Source organism: Triturus cristatus, chromosome 8 (genome assembly GCF_964204655.1).
Source record: "Triturus cristatus chromosome 8, aTriCri1.1, whole genome shotgun sequence".
NCBI classification, from domain to species: Eukaryota; Metazoa; Chordata; class Amphibia; order Caudata; family Salamandridae; genus Triturus; species Triturus cristatus.
The window spans coordinates 772524970-772547420 of NC_140591.1; the positions used below are offsets into that span (position 1 = coordinate 772524970).

Consider the following 22451-nt stretch of genomic DNA (forward strand, 5'->3'; position numbering starts at 1 on the left):
GCAAGTTTTTCGCTGTGGAGCGTGCCCATCGTGTTCCGGGCGGTAAGCCCAAGCCTGGCGCTCCTCCGAGGCCTATCATCGCAAAACTTTTTCATTTCAGGGACCGTGATGCGATTTTGCAGGCTTCGAGAGTGCACGGCCTGGTGAAATTTGAAAACTCCTCTGTCAATTTTTTCCCGTACTTCACTCAACTTGTCCAGAGACAGAGGTTGGACTTTCAGGGGGTTAAGCGACGTCTCCGGTACCTGGGACTGAAGTATGCCATGCATTTCCCTACCAGGCTTCGAGTGGAATATGAGGAACGGACCTTCTTTTTCGAGCGACCGGACAATGTGAGTGACTGGTTGGATTCCCTGCCTGGTCGGAGTGATCGAACGGGGCACCCTGGCGGTGCCGAGGGTGGTGAGCCTACACAGAAGTGACCTTTCGGTCCCTAACCTGGACAATCGGACATTGCTCAGTTGGGTTCTATTTCTTTTGTATATTTTGTCTTATAGTAGTTCGCGTCCGGGTGGCGGGTGGAGACGGGCCTCTCTCCTCCTCCGGGGTCTTTTTGTAGAATGGGATTGTTAGGGCGACAGGCACACTGCATTTTGGGGTGGCTTTATAGTCTGCAGGGGTGCAGGGAGGGGGGAGTTGTAACGGGTTTTGGTTGGGGGGTGGGAGGGGGTGTTCGTGTTTTCTTTTCTCAAGGCGGCATATTGGTTCTTTTTCTGCTTCAGGTGTCCTGCTCTCTGTGGGGGGACTCATGCAACTTTTGTGGGGATGGGGAGTAGTGGGTTGAGGTTGATATCCTGCAACGTCAATGGATTGGGGGATCGTATCAAACGGGGTGTTGTACTGCAATATTTGCGTCGTTTGACTCCTGATGTGGTACTCCTGCAGGAGACGCATTTGGTAGGCAATGTGTGTCATGCTATGAATAGGTGGGGATACCGATTGGTTGCACACTCCGGGTTCACCACTGGTTCCAGAGGGGTTGGTATTCTGGTCCGGTCTTCCCTCCCACTGGAGATTGATAATGTCATCCTTGACGACAGAGGGTGTTATGCCGCCCTAACTGGTAGGTGGGAGGGTAGGACTCTTTCTTTAGTCACAATATATGTTCCCCCAGGCCTCCAGACCTCCACTTTCTCTAATGTTGGTCAGAAGTTGCTGGAACTCCCCGATAGTCTTCTCCTCATGGGTGGGGACTTCAATTCCGTGCTATCCGGTGACCTGGATCGCCACCTCCCCAGGGCCCTTCCCGTTTCCCAATCATGGCTTGGTGGGTTTTTGGACACCTTTGGTCTGGTGGATTGCTGGAGGTTAATGCATCCGACGCAATGTCAATACACCTTCCACTCCGGGGCTCATGGGAGTCTCTCCAGGCTTGATTACTTCCTCATGCCCGCGGCCCAGTCCTCCCACGTTGGGGAGGTTAGACACTTGGCCCGGGGCATTTCAGATCACTCCCCTGTGTGGCTTCTTTTCGACACGGGGACGCAAGCCGCGGGGCGGATCGCCCCTATTAATCCTTGGCATCTGTGCAACCCCAAGACTCGCAACAGCCTCATTAAGTCGCTCGACCATTACTTCCTGGAGAACGAGGGGTCTGTTGTGTCCTCAGTGTCCCTGTGGGAAGCCTTCAAAACTGTTGTTCGTGGACAGGCCCTATCTTTAATAGTCGAGACCAAGAAAGCCAGGAATGGGGAGGTCGTGAAGCTGGAGGCCGAAATACTGGAGTTGGAGGCTGATCTAGACTTAGGTGTCACCCAGGATAGGCTCCACGCCCTTAGCTTGAAACAGTTTGAATATAAATCCCTTGTTACGGATGCTGCCAAGACAATGTATAGGGAACAGCAAGGTAGACTGTATGATGTTGGGGATAAGGCGGGTAAATTGATTGCATGGCTTGATAAGAAGGAGAGAGCGAACCGTGTGGTCCCTGTGCTTCAGAATTCTGACGGTGTGCATGTGACTGACCCTGGCGAGATTATGGAGTGTTTTGCTGACTATTTTCGTGTGGTCTACTCCCCGGTGTCCGATAGAGATGAGGATGACTCTCGTTTCTTGTTAAGGGACATTGCGCTGCCCTGCCTGTCTGACGAGGATCGAGAGTGCATGGAGGCATCGTTGTCGGCCGACGAGATTGCCACCGCGATTCGTTCCCTTCGTTCTGGCAAGGCTATGGGCCCCAATGGATTGCCTATTGAATTGTATAAATTGCGCCCGGATAAAGTCGCACCGTTTCTCCGTGATATGTTTCTGGAGTCGCGTGAGCTTGGTTTCCACCCTTGTGACCAGCGTCTGGCCACTATAGTTGTGATTCCTAAGGAGGGCAAGCCTCGTGATCGTTGTGCCTCATACAGGCCTATTTCCCTATTGAATGCTGAAACGAAGATTCTCGCCAAGGTCCTTGCTAATCGCTTACTCGCTGTTATCTGTGACCTGATTCATCCGGATCAATCTGGTTTCATTCCGCACCGGAACACTGCTCTCAACTTGCGGCGCTTACATGGCGTTCTCGCCAGGGCGGAGTTTCTTTCCGAGCCGGCCATCTTGGCTTCCTTGGACGCCACGATGGCCTTTGATACGATAGAATGGCCATATCTTTGGTCCACTCTGGCGAAGTTCGGTTTCGGTGCGGGATTTATTAGTTGGGTGAGACTTTTATATACGGATCCGCTTGCACAGGTTGTTGTCAATGAGAGGGTGTCCCAGCCCTTCGCTCTCGGGAGGGGTACTAGGCAGGGGTGTCCATTGTCCCCCCTGCTCTTTGCTCTTGCTCTAGAACCGCTTGCAGCCTGGCTCCGATGGGAACCGTCGATAAAGGGCATTCAGTGGGCCCCTGGCTTTGAAGACCGGGTTTCGTTGTACGCAGATGATATTCTTTTGTACCTCACCTCCCCGCGTGAATCCCTTAACGTCCTATTTGACGTCTTCACTTCTTTCGGTAAAAACTCCGGTTTGATCATTAATTGGTCTAAATCGTGTGTGTATGTTATTTCCGGTAGCCTTCCCCCCCCTACCGAATAGGTTTCCCATTCAAATTTCGCAATCCGGTTTCAATTACTTGGGGGTCTACGTATCGCTGGACCCGGCGGTCCGCCACGAGCATAATCTCCTTCCTCCTCTCCGACGATTGAAGTTGGACGTGGCTCGGTGGCATAGATTGCCGTTGTCCCCACTCGGTCGAGCGTCGCTTTTTAAAATTATGTCCCTGCCCCGATTTCTCTACGCACTCCAGAACTCCTTTGATATTATTCCGGCGGCCTACTTCCGGGAGGTGGAGGGTTTACAGAGGAGACTTGTTTGGGACGGTCGCACACGCATCGCTCTTGCAAAACTGACTCTCCCCTGGTATGACGGGGGCATTGCGCTCCCGGACATCAGGAGGTATTATTGGGCCTCCCAGTTGTCCGCTGTCAACCATGCTACGTATGCACCCGGTCCAAATCCGACTTTCGAGATGGATAAATATCAGCTGCCTGGTGGCAACTTCAACAGAGCGCTCTACTCTCGGACGGTGGGGAGGAACCTAACGGGACCCACTAAGATTGCAGTACGTGTGTGGAAGGATGCTAATGTGGCTATGGGATGGAATGATCGCCTGACACGAGCGACCCCCTTGTTTGCGTCGGACAGATTGGGATGCCTCTGGACAACGAAAGGTTTTGAGAACTGGGATACGATTGGCATTAGCAGAGTGGGTGATCTCTGGGTGAAAGGTGTGGTCAAATCCTTTGCGGTGCTTCAGAGTGAGTATGAGTTGAGTGAGAGGGAGTTCGTCACGCTTTGCTGTCGGTCTTCGAGGCTGGTACCACAGTCCCTGCATCTTCACCACTCGAGGACCGTATACTTGATGGTCATCTGCCCGATAGTACGATTTCCCTGATTTACAAGAAATTAATCAACACTCGGGCGGACCTCCTTGTGCGTCTTCGGGAGGCCTGGACCGGAGACGGGTTGGAGTTGGATGACGAAGACTGGCAGTCCGCACTGTCCTCCCCGAAGGAGGTCGCAATTCCTGCCCGTCTCCGTCTCGTCCAGCTCAAAATTCTTCACCGTGTGTATGTGACGGGTCCTCGTTTGGTTGTGATGGGTTTTTCTTCGGATGGGTTGTGTAAGCGCGGCTGTGGAATGAGCGCCACCTTCCTTCATATCCTTTGGAAGTGCCGCGAGGTTGCGGCATATTGGCACCGTGTGCATGCTGTAATGGAGTGTGTCACTGGGGTCGCTTTGTTGCCTGAGGCTCGTCGATGTTTGTTGAATGTATGGGAGCCGAATGACTACAACGTCGCCCAGGCCCGGTGGGCGGCACTTGGGAACATGATTGCAAAGCGGGATATTGCGCAGCTTTGGGGTTCCCGACGGCCTCCCACTGTGTCAGTGTGGAAGGAGAACATGGACTGGTGCATGTTCAGAGAGAAGACGGTATATCTGGTTCGGGGCAAGCCCGGGGCGTGGGGTAGAATTTGGGGTCAGTGGAACACCTACCGAGGTAACATCTGTACGCCCCCTTTTGTAGATACTCTGGACATTTCTCTGTCCCCCTGATCCTGAAGTTCCTGGAATACTGTACCCCTTTTTGCATTTAAAATATTTGTATCCTGTCTAACTTCTGAGTTGCCGAGAATATCTCCTGTAAACCGGCTGAACCTCTGGAGATCAGTCGCTGCTTCGTGAAGTCAAGCAATTGACATGCATATACTAGCAGCCGGCCCTGGTGGATGTAGGCCCATATTTGTAATGCGGCCTTTTTGCACAATAAAGTTTTCCAAAAAAAAATAGAAGTAGGTAGACCCATTAAGAAATTTTAAAACTTTGATGCTAATATTGTTTGCTATTAATGTTAGAATGCCTCCTCTTGCCCATCCAGCTCTGGATGGTGGTGCAAGGGTGTGATACGATCTATACCCATCCAGGGAAGTTGGAACTACCTCCCATGTTTTCTGGAGGCATATAATGTCATATTTGTCTATCATTTCTGTCCAATTTGTATCATCTCTCCTACGAGTGAGGCCAGCTATGTTCCAATTTATCATCTTAATGTTTTCTTGTCGCACCATCTCCTTACGATTTCCCGTCCCAATACCCCTCCCTAGAAGTCAGTAGCAACCATCCAGGCTCTCTAATGCAGCCAGCCTTTTCTGGGTAGACAGATATGTGATTTATTCGAAAGGATTAAGATTACATTTAAAATTGGGATAGAGGTGTGAAGTTGATGGAATGTGGTTTGCCTCTTCTGCAGTTCCAAGCAGATCATGAGGTTTATAATAAAACCCTAAGGGTAAAGCATATTTCTCGCAACCTCTGATTGTACGTAGGATATTTGACCTATCAGGTTACTCACTAGCCCTGGGCTGTCAAAATTTAGAAAGATACAGTACCCATCAATGGTTTTTAAAGCTGGTCTCACCAAAGTAACCTTCCTTGCCATCAGAAGGTATCTACCTAATAACCTGCCCATTCTAGCTAATTTGGATAACCAATGACATGATGAGTTCCTCCATGGATTCAAACTGTGACTTCCTTAACACTGGTATAGTAACCAAAATGAATACATATGGGCATGCTGCAGGCGGGAGGCATAATGTCTGACCCCTTACCCCCTCCCCCATTAAATTGTCTTCAATACTCCCCACATCCCCCGTGTGTTGTAGGTGGGTTGCATATGTGAAGCCCTAGATCGTAATGTCGGGTTTATGGATTGAGCGACCAAAGGACCTGAACCTAATTGCTGCGAGGTGGGCATTGTTTCTGTATTGGGTATGTCTGGAGTCTTCCCTACCTACTCTAAGTGCGGTGTTTCTCTTCTTTGGTGGACTCATAATTGTGTTGATTTTTGCTGTGGAAGTTGCTGTTGTTCACCCAATCCACTCATGTTGACCCCTCTCTCTTCACTCTAGGAAAATTCAGATACCCTTGGGTAAAGGTTTGCTGCACTAGTAGTGACATTTAGGGGATTTTTCTGTGTTACCCCACCCTGCTCAATTAATTGAGCTAGCCGCTGCTCTATGAGCTCTAATTGAGCGTTCAGCGGGTGAATCTGGGTTAATAAAACACTTTCCATCCTTGCATATAGGTCATTCAAATTCAACCACAATGGCTCCGACTGTAACTGTGGCGATTGTTCAATTGTAGGGCTCTTTCTCACTTTCCTCGCTTTAGGCTCCACCGGTGAAATAATAAAAATTTTCATTTTCACCCACTTCGGTAAGGGAGTCCTCGGTCACAGTGCTAGTGACATTGGATATCGTCGTTCTCAAGGGACTTTCTCCTACAGCTTCTCCGCCTCTGATATCACTCAAAGATAACCTGTGCTCTGTGAGTTTAATTTCATTGGATAGAACATTAGCTGTTCTTGCCAGGAACGAGTCCAACGTCTTAATAATTTCTCCTCTCGGTTCTGACTACTTCAACTTCCTTTTTCCCATTATTGGTGGCTACGTTCTATGGACTGACGGGAGATTGCCGGTTCGCCCACAAAGTCGCGAGGTCAAACCTTATCAGGGCTTTGGAACAGTCAGCATTTCTGCACGTATACGCCAGGACTAACAGGAAAGCCAGTGGGGGGGGTTAACTTAGAAAAGGACGGGCGTTTACGGGTCCACGCCTTCTCCAGTTTCAAACCATTCTGGGTTTTATAACGGAGAGACGCCCATGGAACTTGGCTGTGGCTTTCAGTCCTGCACTTTGACAAAGAATTGATGAAACTTGGGCGATGCTTGCATAATACAGACGTAGGAGCGTGCCAACCTCAGTTGAAAGAGCGAGATGTTGCCATCCTTTTTGAATTGTATGCGGATACGGATCAACTTTGGTGCAGGATTCCATATGCTTTTGATACTTTCTGAAACTTGGAATCGTCGGGCTGTTAAGTTTACATACAGACACAGGAACTCGCAAGAACAAAGGCGGGTCATACTACGCATTATCCATAGCACTTCCTATGCTGCATACTTGGTCTTGGGAACCTTGGAAAATCTAGAGGGCGAAGCTCTCTTTAATTGATCTGGGCTTCTTCAGAGAATCAGAATTTGCGTATCCTTCCTATACGTCCGGTACACTGTCCTATGGTGATGCCGGCTATATTTATTGTTGGATCTTAGCCTTGAAAAAGTCCTGCTGGATGAAACACGTGTCGGCTGCCAGTGTGTTTTTGTATGTGGACACTTGAGAACAAGAAGAAAATAAAAGAATAAGAAATATCTGATGGACTCACTCTGTAGACTATCTATGCTACTATTCGTTTTTACGTTGTGTTGAGACCACCCTGTGTGCCTCCGCATTTGTGTATGTCATTTATGAACTTGACAGGGGATTATTTCCCATAGAGTTTGTTTTTGTCTCTCTGAGGGTGGAGGGAGACATTTTTGCTTGAAGAGCACCACACCATACTCTACAGATGTGTTAATATTTGCCAGACTTATTACTGAGATGTGCATTTGCAATTAGTCATTGCCACCTTTGTGCTACTGTGAAATGACTTGACCCATTATCGGTGGCTATTATCCTCGCCCCCAGATGTTAGAGGGGTGGCTCAGCCCAGCCACTGGCGGGCTCTGACAGACAAAGATGGGCCCGAACTTGTCCCGGCCGCGGCCCAGTTGTGTCCCACGCCACGAGACTGGCGTGTTTTTGAGCGCATAGGTGCTGAGTCATAATCACGGGGGAGCGATGGAATTTGTAGTTCCCCCTGTAGTGCGGCGAACTCCAGGCATCACGGGCTCCCCCCTTCTCCTTCAAGCAGCTACAATCTGCCGTGGGACTGCGACGCGCTTTTGCTACACAACCATATCTCTGTCTTTGCCTCACCTCTTTATCACTCTCTCTGTCTTTCTTCTCTCTACCTCTCTCTCAACCTTTTGTCTACATCATCTCACCCCCTCACAGCTGTCTTATTTCTGAAACTCACATCTCCCTTACTGCCTCACCTCTCTTTACTACCACATTGCTCTATCTGTCACTAGCTAACCTCTTAAATTCCCTAATAATGACTTTACTGCCTTCCCTCTCTTTCTCTTGTACTACCTCTGTTCTGTTTTCTTCACTTCTCCACATATCTTCCTTCTGACTGGCTATCTCTATTTCTCTACCTCTACCCCTATTTCTCTATCATCAACTCCTCTTTCTCTTGCACACAAACACAGATCTCTCTGTGGACCTTCTTTTCCATTTCAACTCACCCCCTCCACCTCATCTACCTCTCCCAGCTTCTTTCTCTCTGTACCTCACCATCTTTTCCTTTATTCTGTCTCACAGTTCTCTACATCTGTGTAAAACTCACCTTTTTTCCCTTTTTCAACTGTCTCTCAGTGTCCTTTTTTTGCTGTACACATTACTCCTTATGCCCTTCATCCCATTATCTGCATTTCTCTCTTCCCTGCTAGCCTCTTTATCTGAGTTCTTCTAATTCTGCTCTCTCTTCCTTGCATTTCTTTGTTTTTCCTCAAGCCTCTCTGTCTACATGTACCTCTTTCAGTTTTTACATTTTTATAATTCACATCTTATTAGACTTTACCTCACTCCCTACCTCACCCAATGGAGTACTGTACTCTTCTGCCTCTCTACACTTCCTTCTCTCAATTTATTTCTGCCGCTACAGCCTTACCCCTTTCTCTTACTCTCTTAATCTACATCTGCCCTTTTCTACCTCTCCTTGGGCCATATTATCAAGAATGGGCGATAACATTATTGCCTCTTTAGCGGCAGGAAACTGCCGCTAAAGCGGCGATAAGGGGCTTGATAATATGTCCTAGAGAATTCCAATAGAAGCCCAGGTTCTGGTGGGAAGGACATCAAACCTGGGCTTCTATTGGAATTCTCTAGGGCATATTATCAAGCCCCTTATCGCCGCTTTTTAAAGCGGCGATAATGTTACGCCTGTTCTTGATAATATGGCCCCTTATGTTTACATCTGGCTACCTCTCCTTTCTCTAGTCACTTAATTTCTCTGTCTGCACATCTCTTTATCTACCTCCCTCTACTTTAATTCACTCTACTTTATGTTCTCTAGTCATGTTTTGTATCCTGTCCCATACCATTTTTCTTACTCAGCAGGGTCACAGGTAACTGTCTAGCCAGAGAAGGGCACACACAAAAAGATGAGAAGAGGGGTAAGGCAGAGGAAAATTAATTTTGAGAAAGCTATTACAGGTACATGCATCAATGTAGGCTTTTGCGATTCCTTAATTGCGATTATTAAGGAATTGCAAAAGCCTATGCATGCAGGAATCGCTGTAAAATTAGCGATTCCCAAACATTCCTTAATTGCGACTCGCAAATTGCGAATCACAATTAAGGAATGGCTTCCCATTCATTCCTAAGGGCCTACGGGCCCATAGGAATGAATGGGAGATTGCATGCGCAATTTGCGAGTACCAATAGGTACTTGCAAATTGCACATGCAATTTCAAGGGTGCCAGGGTGTCAAAGGGCATGTGTGTGTGTAACCTACAACTTTGAAAAATGCACTTTAGTGCATTTTTAAAAGTTTTTGCAAATTACCATCAAGTTCAACTTGATGGTAATTTGCGCCCCCTAGTAGCGAAATCGCTATTCTAAAGTGTTTCTTGCATTGCATTTAAGGAATCTCAAATTTTGATTCCTTAAATGCAAGTGCAATTTCAGAAATCACAATTGCGAATTCTCAAGTTTTTAACCAATGTAATGGTGAAAATCCTCACAGCAGCGCTTAGATTTCAACTGTTACGACAAGAATGCCAGTAGAGAAGGACGATACAAATGCACAACAATTGAAGCTTTATTTTCAATTGCTATATCCTTATGACTTACTTTAATAGTATGCACTAGTCCAATAATCATCTTACAAATCATCCATAGCATGTGTTTCCTTCAGTGGCAGTACCAAGCTGGTTAGGCATTGAATTCAAGATCAAGTATTGCTATTGCATGTAACAATTCTAGATCATAACTAAAGAAATTTCTTTATCCTTGTTTGTTCAAGCTTTATTATTATTGGGCTAGCAGACACAAGGCAGCTTGAGCTTTTGACTGCTTTGGCATGCTCCCCGTTTCTGAAGGTTTAATTTAAGATTTATATTATTTTGCATCATTAGGGCTTGAATGAACTGAAAAGGGGTAATAACTTCAAAGTTGCCTTAAATAGGGGTCCCAAATATATATATATTTTCCAGAGCCCCTCAAATCCTTAAGACATCAACTTTTTCCCACATAGATATGGGCACTTCAAAAATACTTTATGCAGCATACTCCTGTCGCAAAATCTTTTTATTCCAGCTTTTTCAGAAGATGGTGCCAGAAATACTGAGTGTGCATCAAAGCATTACAGCAGACCAAGTCCTCTAGGGTGTATAAGGCATGGGATAAGTTGCGTTTGCTGTGTGCCCTTTTTCAGTGACTCACTAGACATAAGAACTGTGGGGCTTATTTACAAGCCCATTGTGCAGCTGGTGCATCACTTTTTATGTGATAGAAAGTGCTGCACTGACGGCGAAATGGGCTTGTAAATAAGCCCTTGTATTTTATAGGAATTCCTAGCCGCAAGTCCTCCAAATCTTTCCAGAGCTGTCTGGGTTTATAGAGGGCTTGCGTTGAGGGTGAGGTTTGTATGTCATGTACCAGAGAGTTATTTAGGATGTCTCAAATATGGCCCCTCTCCCAATTCAGAGCCTTCTAATAGACACTAAACTACAAACAAAGTAACCTGTTAATCTTCTTTCTCTCTCAAACCACTGGTCCTACTGAGACGTTAAGGTAAGTTTGCACACAAAAATGCTTTCAAAAGGTTTTAGTATAAAAACAATTCAGAAACAAAAACATGAGCAAATTATTATCCGTATGAAAAACCTTTTTTTTAAAACAAAATTCTATAAATCAAAGAAAGTATTTAAATTCTAAATCATTCTAGTGCTAAAAATAAACAGAACAGGTGGGTGTTTATGTATTGCAACTATTTTTGTGATTTCTTGATTTCTTTCTTGCTTTTGATGATTTTGGGTAGGTTTATTTGACCTTTCATGTATTTTTGGAGGGCATACATTTCCTTCTTCCTGTCCCTTGTGCCCTCATTTTTGTCTATGCAGTGAGAAGACAGCCATGATATTTTTAAATTTTCTTTAGTTTTTAATGTTATGTTTTAACAATCAGACGCCAGCCCTCTGGCTTTTTGTGCTGGGCTCCTTTAGGAATCCATCAGTGATTTCTGGAATAGTGGGGTTTTAATGATTGTAGCGCTAATGCCTGGCAGGCTTACATATGGCTGTGGTGGTGAGTGATTACATTTGACTAAATTCCTTCCTTGTAAACAGCAGGCAACTAATATCCAGATGGTTGAAACACATCTGACCTCCAAGTTAGGCCCAAAATAGGCACAGGACTGTGTTGATCCTCTTGAATGTTTTAAAAAAAAGCAAAACAAGGAAGAGTGTTGACTTTGTTATGAGTGTGTGGCAGAGCCTGACCAAGATGGCCTAGCACTGTACTAGACCAGCAAAATGCTAGAACACAGGTTGACTTGCTTTGCTTGCTTCTTCCTTGTTTTCCAGTTTTCTTCAGCTCTATCATATAAATCATCTGACTATAAGAAAATATTCGAATACCTACAGACATTGTTCAGGTTTTTATTTCTTCTGAATGTTCAACTTTACACAAGATGATGTTGGATCAGATGAAATATTTTTCTTGTTATTTTCTGCTTTTAAGCAAAATACTCATATAAATCCAGTTTGGTTTGACTTGGAGAAACCTGCACCATGTCCTCCTACCTCCTGCACAACACCCACAAAGCATGTCCTGCTGCATGTTAGCCATTTTCCCAGTATTCTGTGTGGTTCAGACACCCAGTGCCCTCTCCAGATTGAATTTGTAGATTCACATCTACCTGATGCAGTGAAGAAGGGTTTGCCTAACTGTCTCTAGCCATCTCATTCAGTGGTTCCACTTGCTTCTTGGTTGCTTCCATAATTTTCTATTGACAATGCAGGAAAAGGCTGTACTGTTGCTTCCAGCAGAGGAATGAAAGGGCTATTCAAAGATGGTATAAGGTCGTGGCATGGACGTTTTATGACTACGAAACTATCAGTTTATACACTTTTAGATCAGTGACTTTTCCTCTATGTAGGATGGTCAAGCTGTGATTAGCCCCACCTGTTGGGATTTTTCTCAGATTTCCAGTCACGGATCCTCAGGCTACATTCAATGTACGCAAAATAAGCTTTTGTCACTCCTACCAATTACCCACTTGGGAACAAGAGTATGTATTGGAAAAAACTCTTCTACCTCTGTGGTTTAGACTAACCCTGCTTGCAAAGGTATTTTGATACTTGGTTGGTAGTTTATCCTGAAGAGGGGTCATGAAGGCAGTTACTGGCTCAAAATACTCCGCACATCGCTGGCTACACTCTGGATGTTTGGTACTAGACCTTGAGTAGGCCTTTGATTTGCTGGAATGGGGTTTTCTATTAGACACCTTGCCTCGCTATGGTCATGGGAATCGATACCTTCGTCTGACTGAACTGCTTTACTCCGTGCCAATGGCCAGAGTCAAGACAGGCTTCTATATTTCAGACCCTATGTCGATAGGCATGGGCACCCGCCAGCGATCCCGCTAACTCCATTACTCTTCTCATTAGCTACAGAGCCTCTTGCCATGGCTATCCAGGCCCAAGGTGCAGTGTCAGGTTTTCCACTGGGAGACAAAACCCATACGATCTCTTTATACTCTAATGACCTACTCCTATATATCTGGGATTTGTGATCAGAACCTGCTCTACTAGCCCAGACACTCAGTGAATTCGCTGCTATCTCTGGTCTGCAGGTTAAGTGGGCCAAATCATGCTTGTTTTCATTTACCCCTTCATACCCCAATCCCACTTTTGCCCTTAGCATAGTTCCAGTTTTATGGCAACCCAGCACATTTCGCTACCTAGGGGTCAAGAGTGTACCATAAGCCAGCTGACCGACTAGATGGTAACCTTGTCAGAGTGACAACAGCCATCAGGTCCCAGATGTCGTTCTGATGCACACTTCCGCTATCTGTCATGAGAAGCGTAAACTTTATTCAAAATGTTGGTCCAGCCTCGAGTACTCAATATTCACACTAATCTGCCGCTATATGTTACACCTTCCTTCTTTCGATCTCTTGAGGGAACCCTGAGAGAGTTCGTCGAGAACAAGCCCGCTGTAGGGTGCCTCTATCAAAGCTGTACTTGCCTACGGACTAAGGCGGGCTTGCAGTACCTAATATGGAGCAGTGCTATCTTGCCTCTCAGCTCCACTGAGTGGCTCGGTGGGTTGCAGGGTTGCAGCTCTCAGACACTGCCACATTGTCCCCGTCCTGGACCCTCTCGGAGATACTCTGACTATTTTTACCGCTGCACTTGCGAAAAATCTCCGGAGTCACTGCTACTTGGTGTTGCGTATAGGTGCTACCATTTTAGTCTGTACCTTCGCGATTCACCACCCTTGTTATCCTATGACACATTAGTGGAGGAGGAGGAGGGACTACTTTCGGGCCAATTTCTATTACACACTTCGTTGCTTGCAGCACTGGGTGGCAAATGGGGGGGGACATGTCCAAGGAACCTCCAACACACCTCACGATCCAATACCTGCATGTTAAGAGGAAAGGTCAGCATCTCACAAGATGGTTTACAGCCTCCCTACGGCAACACACAGCAGTACCACTCACACCTCTGAGGCGACGCTGTGAAGAGGCTCTGACATGTCCATGCACAAGTAAGGAGTGGGCTACCATATTGAAGAGTCCGGTCAGTATCCTTCAGAACGCTCAATTCTGCCTCATCCAATACTACATAATCCAAAGAGCCTACCTCACCCCTGCTAAGGCTAACAGATACTTTCAACCAGTGGATGCTTACTGCCCGAGATGTCATTTACTAGATGCAGACCTCCTTCATATGCTGTGAGCATGTCCCCACCTCACCACTTATTGGCGCCACGTAACCACCCAATTGACCGCCTGCTCACTTGCCTGCACACGTGGAAGAAATGCATCTTGGGTCTCTTTTACACAAGCAAGAGGCAGAAGGTCACTTCCCACTTCCTTGATTTGGGATTATTGGTGGCTAAGGGCCAGATGTATCAAGGTAAATTGCGATTGCAAATGCTGAAATTAGCAAAATTTCACCGTTTGCGATCACAATTTAGCTGTGTGCAATGCAGGTATGTAAAAACACACTCGCAAAATAAGGAATCGCAAAATTTGCGATTCCCTATTTTGCACAAGCATTTAGAGAATCTCAATTTGCAATTCCCTAAATGCTATTCAAGTATCCATCGCAAATTGCTATTTTGCTGTAAGAAATCAACTTCAGGTTGGTGGTAAGTTGCGATTTCTTTGAAAAATGCAATTTCATGCATTTTTCAAAGTGCCATGTAGCACACATACAGATACATACAACACACATACATGCCTTTAGGGCATGTATGTGCACCACATGTGCACACATGCACATTTCAGGGGTGCAACAGGGTGTCCTTTAGGAACCCTTACAGCCTTGAAATTGCGTGCACAATTTGGAGTACCTATTGGTTACTCGCAAATTGCGTACGCAATTCCCATCTACGGGCCTCTTGGCCCATAGGAATGAATGGGAAGCCATTTCTTATTTGAATCGGTCAAATTCGCTATTATAGACTCGCAAATTGTAATGTTGATACATCTGGCTCTCTAAGTTTTAAATCACAAGATGTCGGAAGTCAACTGAACCTCCTCCTCTGGTAGCCTGGAGACAGTCGCTTCTGGCATGGGCCCTAGCAGAGAGTATTACTCTACACAAAGAAGATGCTTTGGGGTTACAAAAGACTCCTAAAGCCACCAAATGGGACACTATACTACATGACTTCAAAAACGAACAATACTCCGACTGAAATCATACAGACACTGCAGCAGTAGTGATGAACCGGCTGTAGAGTCCTAGCTTAACGCGCCGCAAGAGCCAGGCAAGATGATGATGCAGTGCTAGCCCATTATACAAATTAGGATCTGTTGGGTTCATTGATAGGAAGTATATACACTGTTGTTTCATTTGGGTGGGTGAGTGGGATGGAGGAGGGCTGGAGGGACCTAAGTTGGGCTGGTTCGACCTGATGTCCTTTTATCCTTCCTCGTTTTTCCTTCTCCTTGATGTATTCTTGTGATGATGATCTTGAAACGGACTCCTGTCTATGCCAAAGCCACCTGTCATTAGCTCTGCAGTAAGACTTTCGTAAGAGCTCAGTAACGTTCCCCCCGTGCATTGAGACGTCCATGCCTTCTGAATTCTGATTGTGACTTCATGTCTGACCATTGATGCATGTGACACTTTTCTATGCGACGAACCTTGTGCTCTTATCCTGCCTCCTTTTGTATCACATGTAAAGTCAAATGGCAATAATAGGCCTTGTCTCTGATTCCGAACTGTCGACCCCTTAACCATGTTCATGCTTTTTCGCAAAGAATAAGAAAACAGATTTAAACAAAAAAACATGGAGGCAGTTACCGGACAGACTGGAGGAAGTATCAGTAGAAGGTCTTGAAAATTATGAAAAATAAATTACCTGTTTTCTTTTCCATCCATTCCTGTTATCTCATCTGGAATCATTTTATGAAGAGGTGAATATGTAACTGCTTAAGAAAGAGAAAGTTGGGATTTCAAGTTATTTTTCTCTGGCAGCCACACAATTAATGGCATGTACCCTACTCTAGATCTCAAGCTCCTGTGCAGGTTTCTGAATCATAAACATATGAATACGGCCACCTTATTGCTGATCATCCACTCCTTTTCAAAGGCACCTCTCCTGCGTTTATCCATAGGACATTTCAGTTTTTCAGTCAACTTACCATTGTTTGTTTCATCTGAATTGTGAGAGGATGAGGTCACTACCTATTAAAGGATTTACTGTGTATAGTTTTTTTGGTGCCACAACCACTCCTTTCAGCAGAGGACTGTTGAGAGTTCGACAAATACAAAAATATGTTCACATACGTTCGATGGTCTACTCTACTCTTCTACGGGAGGGTCTCCAAGCAGAAAACCAGTACACTCATAGTAACCTAATAAAAAAATCTACTATTGCTAAACGGACTTTTATCAAGTGCATTCCTTTTTTCTGTATGCTCCACAGAAAATTCTTACCAGCGGTTCTGACACTCAAGAATGTCAGTGAAACCCTGAAGTTGTCTTTTTCACTTCTTTTACTAACATTAGGAGCCAATAATGAAGAAGAAAGAAAGTATGCTCTATCAATATCCTGCTGAATGTGCAATGACCAAATCAGATTTGTGCATGCTTCAAAACTGCTGACTCACAAGATAGAGGAGGAGTTTTATGTGTTTGTGCATTTATTTCTTTTGCATGTCAAGTGCTTTCTTGCGTATACCATTTCAATATGCCAGGTGGAATCATCCTCTTGTCTGCCCTGAAGACCAAATTAAAGTCCGGGCTGAGTGGGAAACTTTCTCTACTTCAAGAATGCCAGTTTAACAATCACATTGTTCTCTAATGTCACACAGACATATTTGATAGCCACCAAACTATGATCCACTTTCTGCTTGCAGGTGATGGTTCTAAAAGAACCAGCAACACCATTTCACTCTAGTCAGCAGTTAACCTTTTCAGTATGCTGGTGCACCCAGCATACTGCAATTCTAAGGTGAGGAATTCATAACTAATTGTCTCTTTCAGATAATGTAATCTTTATATAAATCTTAAGTTAAGCTAGTGCTCAGCAGATGCTTCCTCCATTCTTACAAAATGTTCTGAGCAATCCCCCAGAAATGTCTATGAGAACTTTCTTCTGTCCAAACCAGCACAGTAAATGTCACTGTTTCTTTTCTTACTTTGCAGAAGATCAAGATGAGCTTGACATGTACATAAATCACCTACAGCAAAGCACAGCCCAAAAATCAAACCTGCCTCCGATATGTGTCAAGTCCGCACCTCATCATGTCTTCAGTGCTGTCCATTCTACTAGGGACATTCTCTCGCTGGTGGCCAAGGCAAAGGGTTTGGATGCTCCAAGTGAGTTTTTGAAGGTTCATGATCATTTTGTTGCTGTTGTGTTTGACATACGTCAAGCTGGTTGCCAAAGAGGGCATGATACTTGAGCATTTGCATATTTTTTGTAGAAAAACTGGTCTGATCTGCAGGAGATTCCTGTTTGCTTCAAGGTTTAACAGCCAATCCCTCACCTAACAGACATATCCTATAACCTTTGCATATGTCCCTAGGTTCTTCATCAAAATGTACATTTCCAATCATGTAATGAAATTGAATCCATAAAATAGTACAGCTTTTTTATCATTTTTTCCCTGTAATGACTATTTGAGCCAGTCAACTTTGTAACTGCCCTTCACGCTGCTCACCCAAAGATCTTTTTTTCTTTTTGACTGTAAGGGTCTACCCAGCAATCTACAACACACCATTGCTACTTAAACTATTTCCTTTTCACCAATGAATAGATTGTCACAAGCAGGCTATAAATGATATTGGTTGCAAAAGATGTTTCGCTGTTTTGACACAACTCGTGGTGTCTATGTCTCTACAGTACATGAGTGAAAACTTGTACAGTAACCTTTTTTTACCATCTGATTGCTGAATTTGCCTCTGTTAAGTGATGATTGTATTCCATTGTGGCAACTTTGTTTGGTTAACGGGGTTGAAAAAATCTCAGAAGAATGAATAATCTACCTTGTTGGGTGCATGTGGGAAGATCAGAGGGATATGTGTAGCTGTTGATTATTTAGGGTCAAGCTAATTTATCGTGTTACTAGGAGAGCACTGCCACCAGTCGGCAGGTAACAAGGTAAGGTCAATTTTATTGTTTAGTTATTTAAAACTATAACAATTTTGACATAAAGAAACAAGGTTAACACAAGCTTTATTGTTAAAATAAGACTTAATAAACACTTCATCCAGCATTAATTTATGGTGCAGAAATGGACCAATAATTTGTCATAATTTAAAAGCGTAATGTGCATAAGGCTAGCAAGGGCTAGAAAATGCAGTCTTCATTACAGACATAAAATGTCATCTAAAAATGGATTCAATGTGCAAAATTGGTAAGATAAATGCAAACTTCATTCTTGAATTGAGGCATAATAAGTACTAGAGCCTAAAATTGATAAAATGTACAAAATGAGCCAATAACTCTTCAAATTGTAAGCGCATAGAGTGCATTGTGCTTGCTAGGACTATCACATTAGGCCTTCCCTTTTTATCATGCCCAGGAATCCAGATAGCCAGCTAGAGACTGTTGAAAGTGGAAAAGTATAAAAAGGTGCAATGTGCCACATGGCAGAGCCCTGCAAATTCAATATCGACAAGGTATTCTTATTCATACCTTTATAGAATCCTTCAGGAATTTCATAAATTTAGCGTTAACTGGACGTGTCATACTTAGACATGTTGCTATTGCATTTTGACATTGCCTGATTGCTAAGAGGTGAAATACAGGAGTTAACCAATAATGGCTCAAGTCCTTCAGTTTGTTACACACACAAACTATAAGCAACAATGATTTGAGTTTATAATTACACAGCCTACAGTTAAAGGCCTCTGTACCTTTCAGTCATCCATATTTATATTTATAGGCCTTAACGGGTATAATGCTGCATCTTAGCCCGATTAGGTCTATTTTTCAGCCCGAGACTCACAGGGCAGCATAAATGGGCAGCCCTCCCGTTGGACCGATAGAAAGAAATACACAGATTCACATGGGCCTTTGCTGATAGTTCCTGTTGAACGTCATCTGTGGACCTTAGCCTTTTATTTTTTGTAAGCAACTTGGCACCTAATTTTGGTGGACAATTCAGATCAATGATTTCTTGAGCACCAACGGAGATGAATACATTCATTGCATATGCTTTCTGTGCAAGGTTAGTATTTTGCATGTACAGCCTTAAGCTTGAAATAGTAATTTAAGAATCTGTTTTCCCCAAGGTCACTTGCTTGCTTAAGTTGAATTCTAGGTAAATTTATGCTGATGGAATGGCGTCCGGCAGCTGGAACAGTCTTCTATAACAGCAGCACTGGGCCTTGTCCAGCCAGCGGCCAAGACTGTCTTTAAAGATTAAGGAGCCATATAACAATTTTAGAATGAACTTGAATTAAAAGATTTGACAAATTGCAGACAGATCAGGCCCTCTCATTTGTTTTAACAATGTCTGAAAGCTGATAAGCAGACACCACGGTATATGAAAGGTGGATATCTGCTCCATATTCGCCTGAGCTAAGGTGAATTTTGGTTTTCTTAACCTGCTTCCTCTCATGCACCATTATTTGTATGGACATATGTGATCAAATAAGATTGTATCGTCTGCATATTACAAACTTAGTTGATTAGAGCCTCCAAATTGGGGTGGAAATAGGTTTACACCGGCTAGGTCATTGTTTAGGTCAGCCAAATAAAAGTTAAATAATGGTGGAGCCAGTATGCATCACTGTTTCAGCCCTTCGTTTGTCCAGGTCGTTTACGTCACTCTATTGACGTAGACCTTGAACTCAGGTCTTAATGTATGTGAAGGCTCTTAGCAGTGTGGCCAGAAGGCCCCAGTTGTGAAACTTCTGCCAAAACCTCGATCTGTCTACTTTATCATGGCAGTTGTGTAATCAATAAAGGCTACATAAAGTGTTGGCGCTTGTTTTTAATTTGCTACCTCAATCAGGAAAGAGAGAATTATCAGGTTATCCTCCGTGCTGCAACCTTGTCTGAAACCTGATTGTGTGGTCGCGTTTGATTGCAGCCCATTCTTCAAGCTTTGAATTGAGCACTTTCGCAAAGCGTTTCCCATCTACATCGAGCAGGGATATTAGCCTGAAAATAGCTGGCTGACTGACTGGACCTTTTTTATGTATTGGGGATAATATGGATCCCCTCCAGCTGTCAGTAACCTAATTTTTTGCCACCATTCAGCATTTTTACCTCGATGTTTTAGGGTGACATTTCAGCTGAATGTGAGAACTGGCACTCAGAGATGGCTCCCACAGAAAATAAAATGTTTCCACATGTTGGAGTGTTTAGATCGAAATTTACAGGGGTCTCACAGTGATTACCCATGCTCAGACATGGCTCAAATTCTTTGCCAAGAGGACAAGTGCAAATGCTTCCATAACACCTGAATGTCGACTGATTTTGTTTTATCTAAGAAATGTGGTACACATAGAACTGGCATCAGCAAACAAGCCAAGTTTTCAAAACTGCTCGCAAATGGCGGTAAAAATATGTCAAGCAATAGATGAACTAGACTTTCACAGTAGGTGGGGAAAAAAACAGAACTGGAGCCTTATGTTCATTTAACTATTTTCATATCCTAAATATGTCTTAGCATCACTAAGATTTTGAAGAGATAACTGTTGAGTTCACCAAAAAAACAGGTTAATGTGCTTATATTTAATTTAGCTTCAAACGTCACCCTTTTAGTTGCAACCAGTAAAATACGGCCTTTTGGGTCACATATTATCTGGCCTCTCTAAAAACATTTTGATAGAAAAAAAATAATGGTTGGAAGTGTTCAATTTAATCTCAAACTATGAGTGTTTCTCTGGGTTAGCATCTATCCCATCGTTAAAGTCAGTCTTTGCCAGTACAGTTTTGTTGGACCTATGCCTCCTGGCCGTCTCACAAACTCAAAGTCATATTTTGGACCTGCATGTTGTATAAGGCTGGGTAGTATTCCATTTGTGCTGTGTAGATGTGCATCTATACCTTTGTAAATAGAGGCTCGTCTAAGTTTCAAGTTTTTGCATTTTGCCAATTCAGGGTCCTACGTATTCATGACAGTGTTACATTTAATAAAAAAAATAGCTTGCCAAAAACAAACGTAAAAAAAATCTTAGTAGTTTATTAGAAGGAACCACCCATGATCAAATCAAATTTTTAAAATGTTTTGGCACATTTGGCATGGCTACTTTTCACACCCACGCACACTCCCTCCTGTAACTAAACGTGGAAACAAATCAAAATACCTTACGTTTTTGGAATTTGAGGGATAACCCTTTGTAGATGACTGATTAAATCTCTGGCAATTTGGTCAATCTAATCTTTTTCGATATTTAGTATAGATGCTAATAGATGCTAGCAATTTATAAGTACGCAAGAGAAATACAACAATTGTTGACATGTTTAATAGGGTCTCCTGCCAGATAAAAACGTCAGCAGTAGTTTGTTTACATGTTTTTCAGCTGCATCCGTGTCTTTGCCTACAAAAGTTTTACGCACACATCGGAAAACTTTGAATCTCATCGAAGCTTCAAAACCTGAAAAGGAAGAGGTAACAGTTTTTAAATGTGTTGTTTATGTGTATTTTTCCAGCTACCTTTTGTCTTTAGAACAAACATAGCAAGATGTACATGTGTCCAGAATGTGTCCTGGCATTAGACATCCTGAATTACTAGTCCGTCTACGCTTGAGCAGATTTGTGTAAATTGATTCCTCAAGATGGTGCTAGCTGTCTGGATAAGTGTAATGCCATTCAGCACCAAGGAGGGTATGTAAGAGGTTACATACCTTCACCCAGCTGGCTCTGCTTTACTTTTTCCCTTCTCTGACCATTTGAGATAACGTGGGTCACAATCACACCTTGTACACCTGGCTATAGGTGAAACTGAAAAAAACTATATAGTAGTTATGATCTATATGTCATGAAAATAGTCGGAGCGGAAGAGAAGGGGAGAAATCCTTTCAGGACGAGAACCCTCACTCACCGTAAGGTGACATACTTTATCATATGGGTTCCCTCCGCACCCCTGGATTGAGAGATCTAAGGTGTGGGCTGCGACTCCCCTGACGGAGAGGAGCTGTTTTCTCAGAGATGAGAGGTGAAGATAGGTGGTGAGGGCACAGTGCAAAAAAGTGATAAATTTAGTGGTGAGCAAAATATCTCATAAGGTCCAACTTTATTTGGTGGCCCATAGGATAAGGTTAAAAAGAGGACTGGGATACGTACTGTGATCTATAATTTGCCCGGTCCTCTGTATTGTATTACTAGCTGATGTATGTTTAACAAAAAGATTTATAAACAAAAAAAAAAGAGGACTGGGGATTAACCAAATATATATCCCTCACAGGGGTCAACATGTTTCTGCCTTAGATAGGCCCCGTACAAGAATCCAGGGGTATTCGACAGGACCTCAGTGTTAGGTAGTCACTCTGCAATTATACGTATTTAGTGACTATATGTCAGTATATGTGAGGTGACTGTAAGTCATCACACAGACAAGCCTGTCTGATTTCTGTTTGGATTGCGTCTCCAGTAGGGCGTCCCTGTGATTGTTCTTTGCCCGTTTCACTGCTCTCTTAATAAGATCTTGTGGATAGGATCTCTGGGCAAGATAACTGCTAAGAGTAGCTGCGTGCTCCTTAAATTTGTCCAGTTCAGTGCAGTTCCTTCTGAATTGTAAAAATTGGCCAACCGGTAGGTTATCTCGCAGTGCCCGGGGATGGAAACTGTTGTAGCAGAGAAGCCAATTCCATGCCATGGG

At 43.9% G+C, this 22451-nt stretch overlaps 1 protein-coding gene across 2 annotated transcripts in view; it reads left to right on the plus strand.

Annotated features, from left to right (window-relative positions):
* Positions 1 to 22451, plus strand: part of PHKA2 (phosphorylase kinase regulatory subunit alpha 2) — a 687190-nt gene that overhangs the window by 384251 nt on the left and 280488 nt on the right. For both annotated transcript variants that reach the window (XM_085622210.1, XM_085622209.1), the window contains exons 20-21: positions 16818 to 16991; positions 21153 to 21241. In XM_085622210.1, coding sequence (XP_085478336.1) covers positions 16818 to 16991; positions 21153 to 21241 — 263 coding nt within the window. The remainder of the gene's footprint in view (positions 1 to 16817; positions 16992 to 21152; positions 21242 to 22451) is intronic.